General features: G+C 56.6%; 1 protein-coding gene across 1 annotated transcript in view; it reads right to left on the bottom strand.

The window, feature by feature from the left end:
* Nucleotides 1-4,236: 4,236 nt before the first annotated feature.
* GTF3C1 (general transcription factor IIIC subunit 1) overlaps nt 4,237-22,203 on the bottom strand; it is a 72,608-nt gene continuing 54,641 nt past the window's right edge. The window contains exons 27-37 of the mRNA XM_067706314.1: nt 20,324-20,436; nt 18,564-18,626; nt 17,587-17,680; nt 13,941-14,113; nt 12,516-12,803; nt 11,564-11,823; nt 10,207-10,487; nt 7,930-8,482; nt 7,210-7,261; nt 6,179-6,371; nt 4,237-5,241 (exon numbers count right to left, since the gene is read on the bottom strand). Coding sequence (XP_067562415.1) covers nt 5,029-5,241; nt 6,179-6,371; nt 7,210-7,261; nt 7,930-8,482; nt 10,207-10,487; nt 11,564-11,823; nt 12,516-12,803; nt 13,941-14,113; nt 17,587-17,680; nt 18,564-18,626; nt 20,324-20,436 — 2,283 coding nt within the window. The 3' untranslated portion in view covers nt 4,237-5,028. The remainder of the gene's footprint in view (nt 5,242-6,178; nt 6,372-7,209; nt 7,262-7,929; nt 8,483-10,206; nt 10,488-11,563; nt 11,824-12,515; nt 12,804-13,940; nt 14,114-17,586; nt 17,681-18,563; nt 18,627-20,323; nt 20,437-22,203) is intronic.

Below are 22,203 nucleotides of genomic sequence, written 5' to 3'. Positions count from 1 at the left end.
AGCACAGGGATTTTGTCTGTTTTATCCACTACTCGGTCTCAGAGCCTAGCATAGTGCCTGGCACATAGCAGGTGCTCAACAAATACTGAATGAATGAATGAATCAGTCAAAGGCAGAGTTGTGACTGACAAAGAAGTGGGCAGAGGGGAGGGAGGGGACTGAAACCAGGAGGGACCCACTTGCCCTTGGACTTGGAAATGGCCCAGAATGGGACATGAAAGTGAAAATAGGGGCCTCCTTGAAGTCTGTGAATGGAGCAAGAGACACCCCCCTCCCCCCCACCCTGCTGCTCACACTGTGGGGCAGCTGGGGATCTTCCTTCATCTATAGTGGCAACAGGCGTGAGGGGTTTCCTCCTAAAAAGTGATGTTCCCAGAAAAGAAATTTTGCATTCTGCCATTTTGTGGGTCTCTCAGCATCATGCTGGCTGCCCATCCCAAAGCAAACCCCATCCCTAGAAAGAACTGTCAAGGGGGAGGGCTTTGAGGCTGGACGGCCTGAGTTGGGAAGCCAGCAGATCCACTTACTAGCTTCCAACCTGCAGAAATTATTTTACTTCCTGTGCCTTGGTTTCCTCATACATGAAATGGGTATATTAATTGGACATACTTAGGGCTGTCGTGAGACCAAGAGTTAATATGTGTGAAGTGTGGAGAGCAGCGTGGCACATTGCAAGTGCTCTGAAAATGTTGTCACTTTATCATCATCTTTGTGGCCAAGTCCCCCCCACCCCAGCAAGCTTTTGTTGATCTCAACCTTAAACGTGGATAGACAGCGAGCTACAGAAATCTGGAGACCCAGATGAACCAGCAGGAAACGGAGATGTTGGGCTGCTGCTGCCACCTGCTGGTGACCACTGGAACTTGGCTGAGGAGCCGGCTGAAGGCGGTGCCCTCCCCGCGCTGCGGTCCAGGGGCTCCACTAGCATCTGCCTGCGCTGTCAGGTGGCTTCACAACTGTCACAGAAACTCCATGCGGTGGGAATGTGGCGATGAGGACACAAGGTGAACGGGTAGGTTCTTTTTTGTAAATTGAAGTATAGCTGGTTTACAATATTGTGTTAGTTTCAAGTGTATAGCCTAGTGATTCGTTTTTTGGGGTTTCTGCGTGTCTTTTTTTTTCTTTCCATATTCTATATAGGTCATTACAAGATATTGAGTATAATTCCCTATGCTACACAGTAAATCCTTGCTGCTTACCTGTCTTATGTATAGTTGTTTGTATCTGTTAATCCTAACCTCCCAATTTGTCCCTCCCCCTCTCCTTCTCCCCTTTGGTAACCAGTATGTTCTTTTTAATTAATTAATTAATAATTATTTTTAGTAGGTTCTTTTTAAAATTCAACAAGGGCTGAATTCTACTCCTTGGGTGGGTGGACCCGCATTGGGCAGCGGGCAGTGTGGGCAGTGAGACCACACTAAGCAGGGAGATCACATGTGTGTGTGCACACACACATGTACATGTACACACATACTTCACACACACAACACATATATGCACATGCACATCTGGAAAGTTCCCGGCATAAGTGGGTCGGTCAAGGGCCCAAGGGAAGGATGGGTGGTCAGATAGTCTGAGGACAGAGCTCACTCAGCCCAGGGTCCTGGGTGGCCTTGGGCGAAGGAAGGCTGCGAGGGAAGGGAGGGGACGTGGGAGGAGGCTGGCAGCAGCAGCAGACTGAACGAGATCTGATTGAGCTCCAGGAGGAAGGGAGGCGGATCCTGAGAAGGCAGCCAGGAGGATGCTCAGTGGGGGAAACCAGGAAGCAATTTCAGTGAAGAGGGAATAAAATCAGGACCTCAGTGCCAGGACTCCCACCATAGAGATTACGTAGCGTGTAGCTCTCTACGTGCGGATACAGATGTGCCAGGGACACTGCAGGGTGAACAGCCGGAGCGGTGTCACTATGTAACGTGTCATCACAGGGGAGCGTAAAAGGTATGTAAATGAAGAGAAAAGGCCTGCAGGAGAAAGCAGCCTGGAGGCTTAAATCATATCTGTAATGTTTTAAGTGTTTAAAGAGAATGGATTGACTCATGGTTTATGTAAGTAAAAAGGAGTAATGAAACCGAGCAGGACCCTGTGGGGCTCCTGGGCACGGAAGCTTTTCTATCCCCTGCTTTCTTTTTCTTTTTTCTTTATTTTTTTGGCTGCGCCCCGCGGCATGTGGGATCTTAGTTCCCCGACCAGGGATTGAACACGCACCCCCTGCAGGGGAAGGACGGAGTCTTAACCACTGGACCACCAGGGAAATCCCCTGTCCCCCGTTTCTTGTAGGGAACAGACTCCAGCCTCCATGACCTTCCCTGAGTTCCAAAGGGCAGATTGAAACAGTCACTAATCCGGGAAGGAAAGGGATGCAAAGACAAGGGAGGGGCAGCCACGAAACAATAGTGCAGCCTGGGGGCAGGGTCCTGGTTCCACCTCAGGGGATACACATATCAGTGTCTTTAAGCTATTTATTATAGAATTAAAACCCAACAAATGGAAGATGTCAGCATTTTTCATACCAGAGAAGCTCATCAACAAGATCACCTGAGACCAGATCAGAGGAGTGCAAGCCCCTGCACACACCCTAATCTTAACAGCAACCCCACCCTTGAAACATTGATAAAACTCATCAAATCCTCCCGGGTTGGGACATGATACAGTTTTTCAGGGCAGGAGCCTGCTGTGTCCCCCTTTGCCTGGCAAAGCAATAAAGCTATTCTTTTCTGCTTCCCCCAAATCTCTGTTTCCGAGATTCAATTTGGCGCCTGTGCACAGAGGCTGAGATTTCAGCATCAAGAGCTGACCCCCACATCCCTATGTCCCATCTCCCATACACATGCCCAAACTGCCCCTCAACTGGGGGAACAAAAAAGGAAACAGACTTGGCTGAGCTGGGCTTGCCCTTGGCGCTCTTCAACTCCTCTGGCCCTCCTGTGAGGGGGATATTCCATCCCCATTTCTCAGATGAGAAAACCAAGGCCCTGAGACCCGAACATCAAGAATGGATCCCAGGGCTTCCCTGGTGGCGCAGTGGCTGAGGGTCTGCCTGCCGCCTGTCGAAGCAGGGGACGCGGGTTCGTGCCCCGGTCTGGGAGGATCCCACGTGTCACGGGGCGGCTGGGCCCGTGAGCCATGGCCGTTGAGCCTGCGCTACGCAATGGGAGAGGCCACAACAGTGAGAGGCCCACATAGCGGAAAAAAAAAAAAAAAAAAAGAACGGATCCTCAAAACAGAGTCCTACTACAAAGCATAGGGAACCCTAGCCAATCTCCTGGGATAAACTTTAATGGAAAAAATATAAGAAAAAGAATGTCTCTATGTGTGTACCTGAGACACTTTGCTGTACAGCAGAGATCGGCACAGCACTGTCAATCAGCTATCCTTCAATTAAAAAACCAACCTTACCTTGCTCCTGCCACACAACGCACTCCCACACAATCGGCACGTGTTTACAAAGCAGATCAAATCCACTATTCTACCTGATCTCAGAACATCCCCCCAGATGCTAGTTTTCCACACTTGAGTAAAAATGATGCTAAGACTTGGCCAGGTCTTGGCTGTGCTAGGGGGGTTCACCCTCAAGACCCTAGACCTCATGCCCCGCTCCCCTGCCCACCGCCCCGTCACTCTGGAGTCTGGCCCGGGGACCAGGCGCCTGGCAGAGGGAGGATGGAAACACAGGGCCGCTAGCTGGGCCAGGTCAGGAGCTGCAGGCTGTGAGAGAGAGACGAGCTGCAATGGGCCTGAGACCGGGCCTGGGGGTGCAGCGGCGGTGACTAGGGGGGCAGGTCCCGTACGTGTGACCGTCACAGGCAGTGTTACCAGGTTTCTCATCTTTCAAGAGAAGACAGAGATCTGGATTTTTAAAAAATGGGAAATCTCCAATTGTAAAAAAACGTTGGAAACTAAAAAAACAACAGAAAAAGAAGTGTGCGCTAAAGAGAACAGCCACGGGCCAAATCCATGCCCCAGGCCTGAGACCTCTGCGGCCTGCTGGCATTGTGGGCCACGACTGGCCGGCAGGCCTGCCCTGGATTGGGTGCTGCCGGACGCCTGTCTAGGGACAGGCACGGGCCCAGCTGAGCGGGAGGACGGGCTTCCAAGGCAGCCGCAGGCGGTCAGGCTGTGCCCAGCACCCCGACTCTTCGGTTTTACAGGCAACATCTTATTCCCGGCTGTTCCGAGGTTGAAAAACAAGGAGCCCCCAGGGGATCAAAGATTCTTTAGATAACGCACACAACAAACTGCATTTTACTTCGCTTTAATTAAAAAATATATAAATACATGCCAGGGGATTTTTTTTTCTTAATAACAGGTTGAAAGAACAAAACAAACCCCAAACCTGCCGGGACTCCCCGTTCCTAGGTGGCAGGAGGCCTGCAGGTGGGTCGCAGGCTCAGCCCCAGCCCAGGGGTCAGGGGTGCTGCCTGGAGAGGAGCAAGTCTATGCCGGGCCCTCGGCAGTGGGGCACCCAGCCCTGCTCTGTGACACGGCCCCAAGAGGCCCTGCCCCTCAGGCCACAAGGGCTTTCCAGGGAGCAGGGAGAGTCCTCCGCGGCGGGGTGGCTGGAATCTGGAACGCGAGGGCTGCGTGGATGGGGCAGACCCCCACGGCCCCCAGCTCCTGACCCCTCACTGGCCAGTGGATGTCCGTACAGAAGGCTCGGGGCCTGGGCAGCCTCGCCTCGGAAGCCCTTGGAGGACGCTCCCCACAACCCAGGTTCCAGAGAGATCGGGAACACGAGGAGGAGAGCAGGCGGGACCAGTGTCTCCAAGCTCTCCCCCAGGCCCCGGGCTGACGAAGCACAGTCCTCGGGGCAGCCCCGGAAGGGCCTGGGAGCAGGCGGGCGGGCAGCCTTCCTTCCAGAGTTCCAGGCCAGGAACTACAGGCGGGGCCGCAGGCTGGGCACACAGTGTCCCCGTGCAGCGGGCGGGACGCAGGGCCCCCCCATGCCCTGACCTCCCCAGGCTGCACCGCACACGTGGGACCCCCAGGAGAGAACATCCTCTCCTCAGGGCCGGCGCTGGGACAGGAGGCTCAGAAGTGGACCCACTTGTTCCAGTTGGCCTCGTGGGGGAAGGCGCGGCCCAGGCGGAGCGTGCAGTCCAGCGTGGGCTCGTAGAAGACCATGGGGCTCCCGCCCGGGCTGGGGGGCGTCTCTGCCTCTCCGCCCGCCGGCTTAGAGAAGAGCGAGACGGCCGGGAGCTTTCTCAGCTGGCGCTTCTGAACGCAGCCGAGGGATTCCAGGCCCTGCAGATGACACAGACAGACCGGTTCACAGGGGCATTCGAGGACCACGTCCTCTGTGCCCGGAGCTGCTCCCAGAACAAACATCTGAACCTGGTCTTGAGAGACGAGTAGGGATTGACCAGGGGGGTTTAGGCAAAAACCCAGGGCAAGAGAGAGAAGCGCGTGACCAGCATCTGTACAGCGGCCCTGTGTTGAGCAGGGGTTGCAGGCCAGCTTCCAGACGGGGTTCTGTTTGGCCCAGACCTGCTGTAAAGTGCGGGGAATTTCACACTGAACTTCCCGTTTCCACTTCTGTGGAAAAGCTGGAGGCCCAGGGCACACAGGGCCGGAGCGCACGGCGGCCATCAGGCTGGGCGGCCATCAGGCTGAGCGGCCCTCAGGAGGCCGCGAGCACGTCTCCAGCTCTCCTGCCACCCACGGGGGCTTGTCACTCACTACTCACCTGTCCCTGTGGGCCTGTGAGCCTGAGCCCTGGTCTAGAGAAAGGGTCAGAGGCAAGACCCCGGGAACGCCAACATGTAGGCCTGGGCAGCAGCTCGGGGCTGGGAAAGGGTGCTGTGAGGGACGGCCTGGGGACAGGAACCCAGGGCAGGGGTGGGGGATGTGGGAGGCTGGGCGCCAGCAGCGCTAAAGGGCACAGAGGCCAGAGGCAGGAGGACAGAAGCGGGCGTGGGGCTCGGCCAGCGCCGCGGCCTCAGAGGGCAGTGGGGCTGACGGGGCGTGGGGAGTAAGCAGTGCGGGGGACACCTGGGGCCCGAGGCTCTTCTGAGGAGCCTGGCTGTCTGCCAGGAGGCCAGTGCACCCCCGCGGGCCAAGCCTGTACGTGGCGGCCACACCCTCGAGCTCAGCCAATGCGCCCACCAACCCTGGCCCTCTGAGACTCAAGCCCAGACCCAGGAAGAGGGAGCTGCAGTGGGGGACGGGGACCCAGTCACACCTGGAGCAGCTCGAGCACGGCGAGGGGCTGCAGGACGCCCTCGTAGTGCTGCAGCAGGCAGCTCTCGGGCACGCCGGGCCTGGTCATGATGTGGTGCAGCATGCCCTCCATCATGCCCTTGATCACAGGCGTGTTCAGGCGGCCATCCACGATGCGCCACGGGCGCCCGATGAAGCGGATGCGCTCACAGTCCCTGCGGGGTGGGCACACGGGTGTCAGGCTCGCACGGTCCCAGCTCCGGGGATGGGACACCAAGGCTCAGCGAGGTCCGGCGCATGGCCTGGGGCTCAGGGCTGGGGCCCGTCTCCCTCTTGCTCTTCCACCTCCCCCTCCCCCATCTGGACAGACGGGGTCCCAGCCCCACTGCCCACGAGCGCCGGACCCACATCACCACACACTGGCGGGGGCAGGGGGATGGGGGCGGGGGAAGTGCTAGGACCTCTGGATTTACCAGCTCCATCTGGGACCCGGGCCACTGGCTGCCTCGCCTTCTGACCAAGTTCTCAGGTCTGTACTCAAAAGTTCTACTTCTGTGCTGTATAAGGGGGTTCCAGACACACTTTCCTTAGAAGGTTTCTGCTAAAAGCTTAACCAGTGACTGGTCTGACACACAGGGTCCCGACGTGAGACAAGCCCCAGGGTAGCTGGACACTTGGCTCTGACCGCGTGACTGGGCCCTGGCGGGGGGCGACATCTAAGCTGGGAGAGCACGGCCCCGCCAACCTGAGGGTGATGTACACACTGGGGCAGGCGCCCCCTCGCCAGAAAGGCTTTTGTGACACCCACTGCTCCCGACGGACCGGGCGCTCCAGCAGTCAGCACTGCTGGCCCTCGTCTACCACGTGCAAGGAGCACCTGCCTGGCCCCCCAGGGAGCGGGACCAACAGTCCCTCCCATGTCCCGGACCCCTGTGCCACACAGATCTCTGTGAAAGACCTTCACGTAATAACTGATCTTGGACCCTGGGGACAACCCCCAAGGCCCTCACCGCTCCCCCCGGCCCAGGCCACCTGAGTCCGAAGCACACCCACCTTTCCCACGCTGCCTGGGAGAGGCCCCCGGCCGCAGAACCGTCCGCCAAACCTGTCAAGAGAGAAAGGGTGTGGGAGACTGAAGAAGGCGAGGCCCATCTCTCCCTCCCTCATTCATCCCGCAAGTCCTTCTGGGTCTGGGGATAAAGCAGTGAACAAAGCAACAGCAATCCCGCTCCTCAGAGCCTTCACCCCGGGGCGGCGGGGCGTGGCGGGCAAAGCCTGCGTGCCCAGGACGACACGGGACAGGTGGCAGGGTGCAAGTGTGCAGCCGTGCTCAGGGCACGAGGACGCCCCGCCCCGGGGAGCGGCGAGCGCCGAAAGCCCTGACTGCAGAGCTGGGGGTGTGAAACCCTTGGGCAAAGACATCCCAGAGGATTATAGCATGGGAGAGGAAAACGGGGCACCTGCCAGGCCCCTGGGGAGGCCAGAGCCCTCCCCTTTCTGCTTCCTGACAGGGATGCTTCAGGAAACACCTCTTTCCAGAACCAAGAGCGCCCTGTCCTCATGATTCACAGGTCGTTTAGGAGCATCTGAGGCCTCTGCCCTCTAGTGGAGATTACGAGTGTCAATAGGCAAGAGCTTCCCCCTCGAAGCTGAGGCCGTGAAAAGCTGATGTAAAGGCCCCTTCTGTGGCTGCAGCAGGTTCCTGGCCCATCGGGCCCCGTGATAGAGAATGGGCGGGTGGGGGAAGGTGGTGTGGGGGACAGGGTTTGGTACCTCTGGGGTCTTCAGGGCCCTCCGGAAGCTGGGCCTGACAGCTCAGCTGCTCTCGGCCTGGGGAGCTGGGTACCCCGACACCCTCTTGGTCCTCCGGCCTGCCTTCCGATGCTCTGGGGGAAGGCTCCCTCACGCCTGTGTCCTCAGGAGCTGTGGGCAGGGCGGGCACCTGCGTTTCTGGTTCTTCTGCTCTGGGCCCCAGGCTGGGGGCCAAACGCACGTCCTGGAGTGTGGGCCTCTTTGTGGGGGGCTCCGGGGCACTCTCGGGGTCGGCGCCCCCGCCCTGGCTGTCCACATCTGCACCGGCCCAGCTGGCACGCCTCTTGGCGCTCAGGGGGCCCTGAGAAGGTGATGCCTGCCTCTCAGAGGGGCTGTCCTCGCTGGAAGGTCCCTCGGGGGGCCTGGCCTGGGGATCTTCTCTTTGAGGGTCAGCGCCCTCCTCTTTGTCTTTTAGCCGCACCGAGTGCAGGAGCCAGGGCTCGGCAGAGGCCATGGACACCAGGCGAGCGGTGTTGCCGCCGACTTCCAGCACCTGCTGCTGCTCTAAGAGGTCCTAGGAAAAGCAGGAGACACACGGCGTCTGTAGGGATCCCCAGGGTCATCGGGGTCCCCTTCCCCTGCCTGAGGTGTTTAAGTGTTCTGAGCAGCGGCCAGCCCAGCTCCTTCAGGACAGGTGGCTCCGCCTGCGCCCTCAAAGCTGATGTGACCTTCCAAGTCTCCTTCTGCCTGGCCAGCTCCTCCTAGACTTAACACCCCGAGGGTTACCAAGTTCTTCTGCAAAAGCCATAATTATTCCCAAGTGAAGGACAGTGACTCCTTCCCTCGTGCACCACGCCCTCTTCCCACGTCCTTGTTCTTATCTATGAGCTGCACCAACTCTGGGCAGCACACGGGGGTTCACCAACATCTTTTCCTTTTTTATTAAAAAACCCACAAGTCAAGATTCAAGGAGTTTGCCCCTGTTCACAGCCTGGACGCAGGACTCACGCCCACATCACGCGGGTCTGGGGAGGGTTAGCTGCGCACGCGCCACTAGGGCCCCGTGCTGGACACCAGGGAACAGAGGGAGCTGCCGGCCCCTCGCCTCTCGGCAGCCAGTGGGATCCGCTGCCTGGGCTCCAGCACCGGGGCCTGGGGAAAATCCTCACCCTCCCTCCCAGGGCCCCAGAGGCACCATGAGTTTTAAGAACAATCCAACACCAAGTGAAAGGTACTCAACAGCCCTCTTGTATTTCCTGTATGGGTAAGAACTCCTTTGATAATGACAAGTATCGACTTCCACCCCCTCCCCGCTGCCCCAAGAACACACAGCAAGGCAGGCACCTCGCAACATCAGTAACACACAACATCGATGACAACTGACACGCGGGAGGGCAAGCCAGGTCCCGGGGCACTTGATCTAAAAGGTCCAACTCTTCTCACATTCTTCGGGTTCAAGGGTCACTGATGAAAATGGGTCCGGGCAGGGAAAGCTGTAACCAAGCAGGACCCTACGGGGCCTTTGTGGGGCAGGCCTTTCCCCCACATCCTCTGCTTTCGCTCCTCTCTGAAGTACCCAGGTAACAGTATCTGGTGCACTTTCCTGAGTTGTTTTACAGAGGCGAACCACACACCCCACCCCCACCCCATCAAATGGAAGAAATTTAAATTTGCAGTCCCCAGACCTACTGGCACCTAAGGACTGACAATGTTAACTAACCCCTGGGGACACCCCCCTGTTCCCTCACCATCAGCCAATCAGAGAACTGTACACGAGCTGATCACGAACCCTGAGACCCCTCTCCCTCCCCTGGCCTTTAAAAGTGCTTTGCTAAAACCTTTCAGAGAGCTCGGGGCTTGCTGGGGCATGAGCCACCTGTCTCCTTGCAGGGCCCTGCAGTAAACCTTTCTCCCCTCCAAACTCCGACGTTTCGGCTTGTCGGGCCTCATTGCGCGTCAGGCACGTGGACTTGCGCTAACAAAGTGGTGAGTACTGTGGAGCAGGTGCAGGGTACCTGGAGACAGCAGAGAGCTGGGGAGGACAAGGCCCATGGCTTGGGGGGGGCTCCGGCCAGCTGTGCTGAAGAAGCAGGGCCCAGGGTGGCCAGACCTTCTAACGTTCAGGAGAAGCTGGCAATATTTCAGGCAAGATCTCCTGTCTTCAATGTTGACAACGAATCCAGCTTTTGAAAAAATTCCACTACGTGCCCCAAGCCAAGCCCACCCGCAGCGTGCGTCTGGCCCGTGAGTTGCTACTTCTGGTCTGGCTACCACAGGCTGCCTGAGAGCACTGCTCACCTGGACGTAGTCTGCGAAGGTCCGGGAGCGCTCCCCATCTGTCCTCGCCAAGGCGGAGAACCTTCGGCGCAACTCCTCCCTGTCCACCCCGAAGCAGCCGGCCGCTGCGATGGCCCCCTGGACTTCCAGGGCGGCGGCCACGTCTCTGGGTTTGTACCCAGACAGCGCCAGCTGGTGGGCGAACTCTTCCAAGCTGCAGGTGTCCTCCTGCCTGTTTATCAGCCTGGTGAATGTGTCAGGGAGGCAGGAGGTTCCCACCATCAGCTCTTCCAGAGAAGTGACTGTGGAGACCAGGAGGACCAGAATCAGCCCTGAGAAGCCCCTCCCCCACCAGACCAGTGTACAGGCGATGCCGAGGCAGGTCATGCTCCCACACCGACTCACTGCTCCCCAGATGTCCAGGGGTTGCCTTCTGGGTGGACACGGTCGGGCCCCTGGCAGTCGGGCGCCTGATACATGCCGCCCTGGGCCCTTGACTGCAGCCCACGCGATCCCCAGAGCCAGTATGATTCTCTCGTTCAAGACTCACAAGGAAGGGCTCAAAGGCGGGGCTGGGGTCTGAGAGCCAGAACCCTAGAGCTCTGGAGGGAGCGGGGTGGCCCTCCACTCAGGCTGCCCGGGCCCCACCCTTCCTGATGCTCCCATGTCCACGGCTCGCAGACCCCGTGAGATACGCCGGGACCCCTCCATGAGTCCCGACTTTTGTTCACACCAGCCACGGCTGGTTTCTGGTGCTTCCTGTACAAGGTGTCTCTGCTCAGACCACAGGCTACAGGTCATCACATTTTTGCCTGGGCCAAGCTCCTGACACAGCACAGAATACTGACTGTGGTTGTGAAGGTAAACACCTCAACACGTGAAAATAAAGGCAAGTCAGACAGAGCAGGAAAGGGGTAGGAAAGGGGAAGAGAAGTGCAGGGACGAGGCCCTAATATTCTCGTTTTACGTGGAGGGAGGAGAGACTGCCAGAAATTAAGGGTGCAGGGAATGGAGGTTTAAGCAAGTCATTATCGTCTCAAAGGCAATCAACAGAAAGAACTCAGAAAAGTGTAAAAATTGGAAGTAAAGGAGATGAGATGATGAATATAAGCAGAATACTCGTCTTTCACAGCAAGAGGTCGAAAGACAACACTCAGGCAAAGAGACCATGGTGAGCGCTACCCACACGGTGGGCACAGCCCGGGCTCCCCGAGCGGGCCGCTCAGGACTCGCGCCCTCTGCGCCGGCGGCTGCGGACAGCAGGGCTTTTCCTTTGCTTTCCGCTTTGGCTCAGTCAGTGGTGGCTGCCGCACGTGGCCTTGGGAGCCTGGCCGTGAGCCCCAGGTCTGGGCCGCGAGGCAGCTGGGGGGGCACTCACCAGCGGCTCCGAGCCCGGTGGGCTTCGGGGTGCAGCGCAGCCGGAGCTTGACCCGGCAGGAGTTCACCACGATGCTGTCGCTGGGGTTGAGGTTGCGGTTGCTGACGATGCCGGGGGCGCAGCAGCCCTTCATCAGCAGGTAGTTGGTGTGGGAGGCCTGGCGGGCTTTCACCTCGATGCTCCGGCGCTTGGCCCCTGAGCCTTCGTCCAGGTCTTCCTCTTCATCCTCGTCCTCTTCCAAGGCGCCGTCCTTTCCCAGGCTAGGAGCAGAAAACGGACCTGGACGACGGAGCCCAGCCAAGCCTTCTGCTGGTCTGGCCGCCCCCTCAGAGAGCGGCGCTCCGACCACAGACAAAGCCCTGGCATCCGGCTGTGAGGTCAGGTCAGCACAGACTGCGCTCCAGATTCATCTCCCTCGTCCACCGTCCATACCCGCCCCCCACCCCACGTCCCTATACCTGTGTCTCTGCAAGGGCTGTCCCTTCGGCCTGGAAGCCCTTCCTAGTCTCTGTCCAAAAATGCCTGCTTTTCCATTAAGTCCCAATTCAGCTGTTACAGCCTCAAGGAACCTTTAACGACCCCCCTGCTCTGCCTACCCCACCCTCCGTGCCACACTGTTCTGGGTCCTTCTCTTTGGTGTGGCCCAGTCACCCCCTCCTCTGGCTCCCCCGGCGCCCAGAGGCACCAGCAGAAGGTGCTGCACTGGACACCGTACTGGAATCCCTGGTTCACAGATCCGTGAGGCCCCGACCCGGGAGCTCCCGGAAGGCACTGCCGATACCCACACAATGCCAAGCACAACGCAGAGAAACGCAGCACGTGTTTGCTGACAATAAAAACCAGATGACGGAGGAAATAAAATTGCAGATGCCACAGCCTGAGAGGAAATGATGGTTCCCAAAGCCCCCGACGGTGCTCAGACCAGCAGCCCAGCGGCTGCCCTGGCTCTTACCTCTTAATGACCTCGTTCTCCACCATTGAACTGTCCACCACAACGATCTGCTCTGGGATCCTGACGTCCATGGAAACAAGGCCCAAAGAGAAAAGGGTCAGGACGGCCACACAGTGTCCTCCAGGGCCGTCCAAAGAAAATGCCACCAGGTCGCTCGTGGAGTCGTTATTATCCTGGTCTTTGAAGGAAAAAATATCAGGCTGGTCCAACTTGCCGGCAGCCCGGATTCTGTCGAAGAACTGGAATGATTCTGTGCAGATGGTACTCGGAAATCGCCACGTGAAAATCCTACGCGGAAAGAGAAGGGAAGGGCCTTTCTGAGGACAGGGTGCTGGAGGCCTCGGTGCGGACGGGCTGCTGGAGGCCTTGGTGCGGATGGGCTGAGGGCACTTCAAACCTCGCCGTCAACACTAAACACACCGGCTTCTCCCTGGAAGCCCTGTTTTCCATCTCAGATGAAGATGCTGCACCTTTTCATCTAACCCAACACCCTAGGCCTCGCGGTACCAAATTGGGGAAGACGAATGTGCTTTCTGTAATCATCTTTACACAAGGCAAGCCCTGAACCCCTACAGAGGAGAAGGGACATGCGTGTGTTCGATCTCACAGTCTCCACTCGGAGCCTGCAGTCAAGCCCTTGCCTCTGTCCAGACCCTGTAACAACCTCTTGCTGACGTGCCGCAAACTGGGTCTAAAAAGTACATGATGGGGTTTCCCTGGTGGCGCAGTGGTTAAGAATCCGCCTGCCAATGCAGGGGACACGGGTTCGAGCCCTGGTCCAGGAAGCTCCCACATGCCAAGGAGCAACTAAGCCCGTGTGCCACAACTACCAACTCTGCGCTCTAGAGCCCTCAAGCCACAACTACTGAGCCTGCGTGCCACAACTACTGAAACCCACGTGCCTAGAGCCCGTGTTCCCCAACAAGAGAAGCCACCGCAATGAGAAGCCCACACGCAGCAACAAAGACCCAACGCAGCCCAAAATAAATAAATAAATAAATTTATATACATATAAAAAGAGCAACTTAAAAAAACCCAAAAAGTACACGATGGCTTCCAAATGAAGTGTGTGAGCCTGTAAGGCAGGCGGCCTGGTACAGCTCGGAGCCGTGAAGATTAGGACCGAGGTTATGCCCAGCCGGGAGGGTGCACTTTTAGCTGGTCTAATTATTAGAAACTCCCCAATTTGATGGGAAAAAGGGAAACAAACTACCTACAAAATTGGTAAAATACCCCAACACAAAATACGGCAAGCATTAACCTTATTCCCATAGAAGGGGGGACAGACATTGATGAGAAACTTGGTCCCAGAGGCTGTGTCTCGCGAGGCCCAGGCCACCCTGCTCTCTGATGAAGAGGGACGCCCATCACTTCCGCTCACCTGTGCTCCTCTCTGCAGACAGGCCCCGCCCTCCCCGTGCTCACCTGTGGTAGGTCTGGGACAACTGGTAGGACATGGGCGCGAAGGGCAGAGCACGGTTTTTCTTGGGGCCCAGCGTGTGGTTGACCCGGCGCCGGTTGACCAAGCTCCTCTTCTGGTACTCCACAAAGGCCTTCACCAGGATGTGGTCCTTGTACTCCCGGTAGAGGCGAAACGTCTGTAACACAGCAGGCCGTGCGTGAACAGGGCTCTCCAGCCGGCGGGGGCAAGACCCAGATGTGGACGCACAAAGCCACAGCTGATCATTGATGGAGGAAGCGGTTGGCGGTGGGGGAGAGCCCGGAGGAAGCCCGCATCCCGACGGTCGGCCTGCACCCACCTTCACGTCACCTCAGAGAGTACAGAGAACAGGCAACTGCAGGGAAAGGCGGATTCCTATTTCTCTGGCTGCAAAGACGCTGGGAGCTGACGCAGAATCATCTCTGATACCACTGTATCCCTTACCACGACCTAACCCATTAGCATGTCTGCTGGGCTCTACCCCCAAAATACGTTCCCAGACGCATCTGGTCTGTGCCATCTACACTGCCACCATCTGGGCCATGCCACCATCGTTTCTCCCCGTGGCCCCCTGCCCCCAGCCCGGCCACTCTGCACAGCAGCCAAAGTAGCCCTTCGATGCCTACATCAGACCACACGTTCCTTCCCTGCCTCGAAGCCCCGATGGCATCTGTCTGCAGGGGGAACTCTCAGTCCTCACTAGGCTTGACGAGACCCCCGTGAGTAGGACCCGGTCCACCATCCTGGCCTTGACTCCTACAGTAAGTGCAGCCCTTGCTTACCACCCTCCAGCCTCACCCGCTTCCTTACGCTTCTTGAACAAGCCAAGGCACTGCCGCCTCGGGGCCTTTGCACTTCCCGCTCCCAGTTCTCGGACAGCACACTCCCCCAGTCTCTACGTGGCTGACTTCCTAACATTCAGCTCTCAGCTCACACACTTCCCCTCAAAGGCCAAATCCTCCTCCGTCCTGCTCCTCTGCAGTCAACTCAATTACATTAACCCATAGTAACTGTGTCTACCTGAAACGATCTCATTTGTTTATTCACTGTCACTCTCTTCCAGAAGAACACAGACCCGACTCGTACTGCTGCCCCCGCAGGCACCTGGCACCCAGCATGGGGCAAAACGGAGGGCGGTGTCGGGTCCTGGGTGCTGACGCTCCCCCCGTGGGCCACGCCGCCATGGCTCCCTGGCTCGCAGATGTGGAGCCCGCCCAGAGGGGCAGCAACTCAGAGGACTGCGGGACCGGCAGTCCCGTCACTCCAGTTTTCCGAACAGTGCTGGTTCAGTCAATTGACAGCAAATGTCGAGTACACACCAGCCTCCAGGAAAGTTCAAAGCACTGGCCAAGAAAACCTGCAGGCATGGTCTGAGAATCCTGGCTTAGCAAGTTCTCTGCTGCACTGACCCCGGGACCCGAGGGTGACAGGAGACTGAGGCTCACCGGCTTCCAGGGATCTTCCGAGGCCACACTGCTGGGAGGGGCGGGACCAGGGAGAGGACGAGGTCTCATCCTCGAGCCAGTGGCCAGGGGACTGGGAGTCAAGTGGTGGTCAGTTGGGGTGCTGGGGCAGCATGGGGGTGGCTCTCCCGGAGACAGAGTGGGGTCTGGGCACATACTGGGTCCTGTCAGTCCAAGGTGCGCACACTCGATTTCTCCAGGTACCAACTCTACGTCCGTCCTGGTGCACGGACTAGCAGGCTGATGGGGAAAGACTGAGCAGGGCGGAGGGAAGAAGCAGGACGCAGCCGTCAGGTCATCACTGCTTCCCCCCAAGCGGAAGTGGAAGCTGAATCCAGCTTCCCGTGAAACACCTGCACCTTCTGCTTGTCTCTTCCATGTGGAGACGAGGATGGGCACACTCCCCAGACGGCCGCTGGCGTGGAACAGGGGCGCACAGACCACACACAGTGAGTGGGGAGTGTGGCACAGCCCGTCAAGACTCCCAAGAGGCTGGGCTGTCACAGACACAGTGAACTACCGCCATCTGGGGTGCCTGTGACGTCCACCTTCCTGCAGCACACTTCCCGGAAGCTCGGGGCTGCAGGGAGCCTGGTAGGATCCCGGGTGGCCTCTGACCTCATCCCTTTTCTTTTTTGGGGGGGGTTGGGGGGGTGGGCACGCCACGTGGCTTGTGAGAGTTTAGTTCCCTGACCAGGGATGGAACCCGGGCCCTTGGTAGTGAAAGCGTGGACTCCTAACCACTGGACCACCAGGGAATTCCCCGACTTCATCCCTAATGACCTCCCACTCCCTGCTGCCAGGGGGAGGGGGTCGCTGAAGAAGGGCCCTGTGTCCTCCTTGGGCTCAGGTGCTCTCTCTCATGCGACTTCCCACACCCTGGGTGGTCAGGGAGAGTGACAGCCCCTTGGCACCATCCCTACCGCTCAGACCCAAACTGGAAATGGAGCTAGAGGAAGGAAACGTGAGGCCACGGCCCTGGCTGGGACACAGGGACCAGGCTCTTGCCATAACTTGGGGGCTGGTCTTTCTCGTGTGATGGGGGTTGGACCGACCCCCGAGGTCCTGCTAGCTCTAACCCCGGCTGGGCAGGAGAGCTCGTCAGCGTCCTGCCCCCTCCACTCCTGACTGCAGACTATGGGGTGGGGCCTGGGGCCCACGTGCCAGGAGAGCTCTCCAGTTGACTCGGAAGCATCCCCGCAGTTTGGGACAGCACCCGTCTAGACAGATCAGTGGGATGAGGAATAACACCAGCCTTTCGTTTTCTTATTTTTTTTCTCCCTCATGTCCCAAACTGGCTAGAAGAGCTGAGTTTTGGGTTTAGAGACTAAATACGAAAGTAGACAGGCTCTACTTGGAACACACTTTTGCAATCATTAGAAACAAGGGAAGCGCAGGCTCGGGGAGTGGGCCCTTCTGCTGGGAGCTTGCAGCCACACAGTCTCAGGTTAGACGGATGAGCTCTGGGATCTTGGGCATGGGCTTTTTATTCTCTGAACCTCAAGTTTTCACACTTGTAAAAGAGTACTTCCCACGCTTAGTGCGGGGCTGAATGAGATCCGCCTTCCTCTTTCATCCTCATTCGGCCACAATAAAGCAGCATTACAGTTCTAGTAAGTTTTCAGGAGATATATGACTCAACGCCTACAGAAAGGCAGCTTTCCCACTGGGCGATATCTAGCAATCAAAATACGTTGACAATTGTCCGTTATAATTGGAAAAGATATGCCGTGTAGTCCAATTACTTTCTCAGCTCTTTTGAGAGGTTCATTTCCTCTTCTGCCTAATTTTCTGCCTTCCACATTAGACTCAAAACCTCAGCGCTGGGAGGGATTTTGGACGTCACCAGATCCTGTGCCCATACTTCGGAGATGAACAGGGGACTTCCCTGGTGGTCCAGGGGTTAGGACTCGGCGCTCTCACTGCTGTGGCCTGGGTTCAATCCCTGGCTGGGGAACTGAGATCCCAGAAGCAGCGCGGTTCGGCCAAAAAAAAAAAAGAAGAAAAAAAAAGATGAACGGAGTGAGGGCTAGAGTCCCAGGGGCAATCAGGTCCTCTGAGGCCCTGCAGTGAAGTGAAAGGGTGGAAACCTCACGCGGCCCGGCCTGGGAAGGGCCCGAGTTCCAGAGCACTGCTGTGAAGCCGCTGTTGCGCCCCCGACACCCACCTGGAATGACTGGTAGATCTCCATCTGGCTGTCCGAGAGGGCCAGCGTGCTCTGGATCAGGTTCTGGAGCACCAGGAAGTGGATGTCATCCACGCTGAAAGAGATGAGGCAACAGGGCCACGTGAGCCCGCAGGCCGCAGGGCACCGCTCAGCTTGGGTAGGTTCGGTCTCAAAAAAGTTTTGAGTCTCACAAAAGTGATACGAATGTCCAAACTAGTCATAAACCAAAACAAAAGAAATGATGGTTTTTATGCCTTACTGATTGGTCCATTTTCACAGGGAAAAAGTTTCAGTCTGGTGGGCAAGGGGTGACATAACCTGGAAACGGGTTCTCATGACAACTAACACGTGTGGTTAGTGCTTAGATTTTCTGTTTGTCTAATTTTAAACAACTGTTTCTCCCACGAGAATAGGCTTTTCATTGAATACAGAGCTAAAAATCAAATTGAATACTGATTACCCAAGATGGAAAGAAAAGGCTGAGGCTTCTTTCTTTTTTTTTTTTCTTACTTTTCGCCGCGCTGCGCAGTGTGTCAGATCTTAGTTTCCCCACCAGGGGTCAAACCGGCGCCCCCCTGCGGTGGCGGTGCGAAGTCTTAACCTCTGGACCACCAGGGAAGTCCCAAGGGAGTTTTTGCTTGGGAGGTTCATGGGCTAGGAGTTCAAACCCCTTCCCCAACCCGTCCTCAGGCTGGGCCAGTGACAGGCGGGGTGAGGGGTCTCTCCCCGCACAGGGCCTAATAATAAATAATTCAGTCTTTTTGGGCCCAGTGGTCTCTGTTGCAGCCACTCGACCCTGCCGTGAGAGCGTGAAAGCGGTGCAGACTACACGTGCAATGGGTGTGGCTGTGTTCCAATGACACTTTATTTCCAGAAACCAGCACCAGCCTAGATTCGGCCCTAGATGACCCTGTGCTAGGCTGCAGACAACCCAGTCGAGCAGCCTAGGAAAAGGCACTGGGTCCGTCAGTACTTGCCTATGAAGTTCATCCTCTTTCCTGACTTGGTCTTTTTCATCTCCAATCATCAAAACTCGGTATCTGCATAGGAAACAGAAGAACTTGTGAATGGGGCCCAGCTGACCTTCCATAGCCAAGGGGATGCTCGCGGGAGGTGGCTACTGACTGACTAACGTGGCGGAAAAAACAGTAAAGTCCCTAAAACTGAAACATGTACATGTTAATTAAAATGAGAAAACACCACGTTCTGCCCATCGAATTGAGCGTGTTGCAAGAATGAGGGTTGAGGAAATGAGGAATGTTCGTTCACTGACCGTTTTGAGGCAACAAGGAGACTTGAACTCACAGGGAGCGACTGTTAAGTGTTACCGGAGGAGGACAGACGGCTGTGGGTTCACCATGATGAAGAACAAGCATAAGGAAGAAGGTGGCGAGAAAACGCCCCACAGGGCATAGCTGTATCACGTGATGGGATTACAGGTTAACCCCCGGTCTACTTTTCTGAGCTCCAAGTAATATTGTTTTATTGTGTTCATACCAAGCAAATAAATATAGAAGTAAATCGTAGAACTCTACAAAACAACATGGCCACCTATTTGAGACATTTCTTTGGTTTCTACAAAACTAAAGTCAAAACTCAACTTTGCAATCATAAATGCTTCCTAAAATTTAGGAACAAGACAAAGCACCTTTTCAGAAAAACGTGACCTGATTTGGGCCAAACAAGAAAATATCTGGAACCATCTTCTTTTTTGCTTTGCCTGCCCGAATGCTCAAGATCAAATTCAGTGGTAAACTGTTACAGCTGGAACTTTCTTCTTTCCTCTAGATGGGTCACGAACTCTTATTTAAAACTCTTAAACGTCTCCTTTCATAACTAAAAGTTGCCCCACAAATTTATTGAAAATATGTGGGGACAGAAATTATACATAGGTAAACAGGCCACTTGAAACATCTTCAAGACTGAAGAGAAACCATGCCACCTGTGGGTTCTGGGGAAGAGTTCGTGGCAAAGGCAAGACCTGTAAACGACTACAAATCGCTCCCTGGCCCTGGCACACGGTGGGCACGACGTCAACTATTTGTTGGGTGAATGAAAGGACGAGATCCCCAACGGAAACGCAGACGGCTCACTGAAAAGGTACCACACAGTTCACAGTGGGACCTGATGGATGGACGTTGTCTCTACAGGAAGAAATGTGGAAATACAGTGGCGAGAGTGACTATCCTAATGAGGATGGTGAAGAGAAGGGATTCACGTTTAGATGAAGCAGCGGAAATAGGTCTGGTTCACAGCACTCAAGATTTTCAAGTTTCACAGGTCTGGGCTCAAACCCAAGCATGTTCTTTTCCAGATGCCCAGTGGCTGAGCTGGAAAGAGCAGGGGCTCTGGGGTCAGACCTACCTAAGCTCAAATCCTGGCCTGGGGCTCACTAGCACTGTGACCTTGGGAAGTTAAGTACACCTCAGAGTTTCCTCGTGCTTAAAATGAGCAATCATAGCAAAAGGACTCAAATACTTGAGCAAGCCAGAATTAAGTCAGAGCAGGGCCTTCCTGTAATGGAAGGGAGTACTTGGTGGGGCGCGAGGGATGGCAGTGCCTCCCACTTTCAAGTCGCCCATGAGAGGAGACGAGGGCATCCAGAGTCAAGGGTAGTGCAGGGTTCGCTGCAAGGTCAAGTGGAACGGCTGGTGGGGGACACACCCGTGGCGGTCCTGGCCGGTGACTTTTCCTCTTGCCCCAAAGTTCACACAGAACCTTCTCAAGGGAACCTTACCTGGCAAACAGCTCCTTGAGTGTGTCTGGGATTTCAAGGTTAGGATTCCTTAGGGCTGAACTGAACTTCTCTTTAAGCTTCTCCACAAATTCTTTAAACTCGCTGGCACAAACCTTTCAGCGTGAGAGAATGAGATGTTAAGCCTTTTTCTCCCTGAATGGAGGTTTCACTAAGACACATTGAGGGAAAATCTTGTAGCAAACTCCCTCGGCAGCAACTTCCCAGAGACACTGACAGGAACACTGTCTCCTGTGCCCTCCTGCCTCCCCAGCCCCCCGGGAAGGCGACAGGTGCTCACCACTTCACTGGGAGATGGAGAGCCTTACACCTGCGCCGCCAGCACTCTCCCCCAAGCCCCGGATGGGAGCCCCGAACGTGTCCTGTGCAGTCTCCTCCAATCAGCAGGCCTGTGTCCCCTTGTCGCCTCCCTCCCCCCAAGTCTGTCCCTCTGTGACTCACCTGTGCAAGTCGGCCTCCACCGCCACGCTCAACCTTGAACCCCAAACCAGACCCCTCCTCCTCTGTACCCAACCTGCGACCATCCCAGTGCAGACCTGGATCACAGCGTGGTCCCTCACTGCCTCGCCACCCCCAGGCTCACACCTCCAACTCATCCTCCATGGTGTGGCCGGCAAACCGACCCCGTCACCCTGTCACCCGGTGTCCGGTGCTACAGGACAAGTTCACACTCCTCCCTGACGCCTCTCACTGCCGTCCTCCCATGGGGCACCTCGCCCCCCTTCCTTCTCAGCCTTTCCTCAGCTGGTCCCTCATCTCTGCAGTCTGGGCTCAGTGCTGACACATCTGAAAAGCCCTCTGTAGTAGATGCCGTTGGTCGCCTCCTTCCTTCATCCTGTTCTCTCTTAGCAGTGGAGCCAGCCCCAATTTGGTGTGGGGAGAAGCCTGCCCAGCTTCCCGAGGCGAGTCAGGACGGATCTTCTGGCAAAGGCTGTCCCCTCCCTGGTACAAGGGCCCTCTCCCCACTTCTTCTTGCCCTGGGATTCTGTTGTGAGGACCGAGCTCCAGCAGTTACCTGGCAGCCATGAGGTGACCAGCATGAGGATGGAAAGCTGACCACCAGGGATGGGGACGGAGTGACAGGATAAACTTGGGACCCTGAGGACATCTCTGCTTTGCTGCACCTGCATAGGATGGCCTACTTCCAGGCTGCTTGGCACATGGGGAAAAAAAAGCCTTAAGCCCTTGTTATGTTTTTTTTCCGTCACCTGCATCAAAAGCACTCCTAATTCTCCCTCTGAGACCTTGGCGGCCTGTGCTTTCCTCTCTCAGGGCGGCTGCACTGTTCTGCGGTGCACATTTACTTCTCTGCCCGTCCCACTGCCCTATGGCTCCATTTCAGCTGGTCTCGCCTGGCGCAAGGCCGGACATACACGCAGCGGAGTCCGGTGTTAGCTCAATGAGTGAGGGGTGAGCAGACTCTGAGCCACAGAGCAGAGAAGCCTGGGTCTGGAAAGACAGCTTCCTTCCTTGTCAATCACCGTCCCGGCCCCACCCACAGAAAACTCAGAAAGAAAACTCATGGCCGGGCTTCCCTGGTGGCACAGTGGTTAAGAGTCTGCCTGCCAATGCAGGGGACAAGGGTTCGAGCCCTGGTCCGGGAAGATCCCACATGCCGCGGAGCAACTAAGCCCGTGCGCCACAACGACTGAGCCTGCGCTCTAGAACCTGCGAGCCACAACTACTGAGCCCACGTGCCACAACTACTGAAGCCTGCGCGCCTAGAGCCCATGCTCCACAACAAGAGAAACCACCACAATGAGAAGCCCGCGCACCGCGACGAAGAGTAGCCCCCGCTCGCCGCAACTAGAGAAAGCCTGCGCACGGCAACAAAGACCCAACGCAGCCAAAAATAAAAATAA

The sequence above is a fragment of the Pseudorca crassidens genome, chromosome 15 (assembly GCF_039906515.1).
Source record: "Pseudorca crassidens isolate mPseCra1 chromosome 15, mPseCra1.hap1, whole genome shotgun sequence".
Lineage (NCBI taxonomy): Eukaryota > Metazoa > Chordata > Mammalia > Artiodactyla > Delphinidae > Pseudorca > Pseudorca crassidens.
Note: the sequence above shows the minus strand (reverse complement) of the source record. Positions and strands in the feature narration are given on the sequence as shown.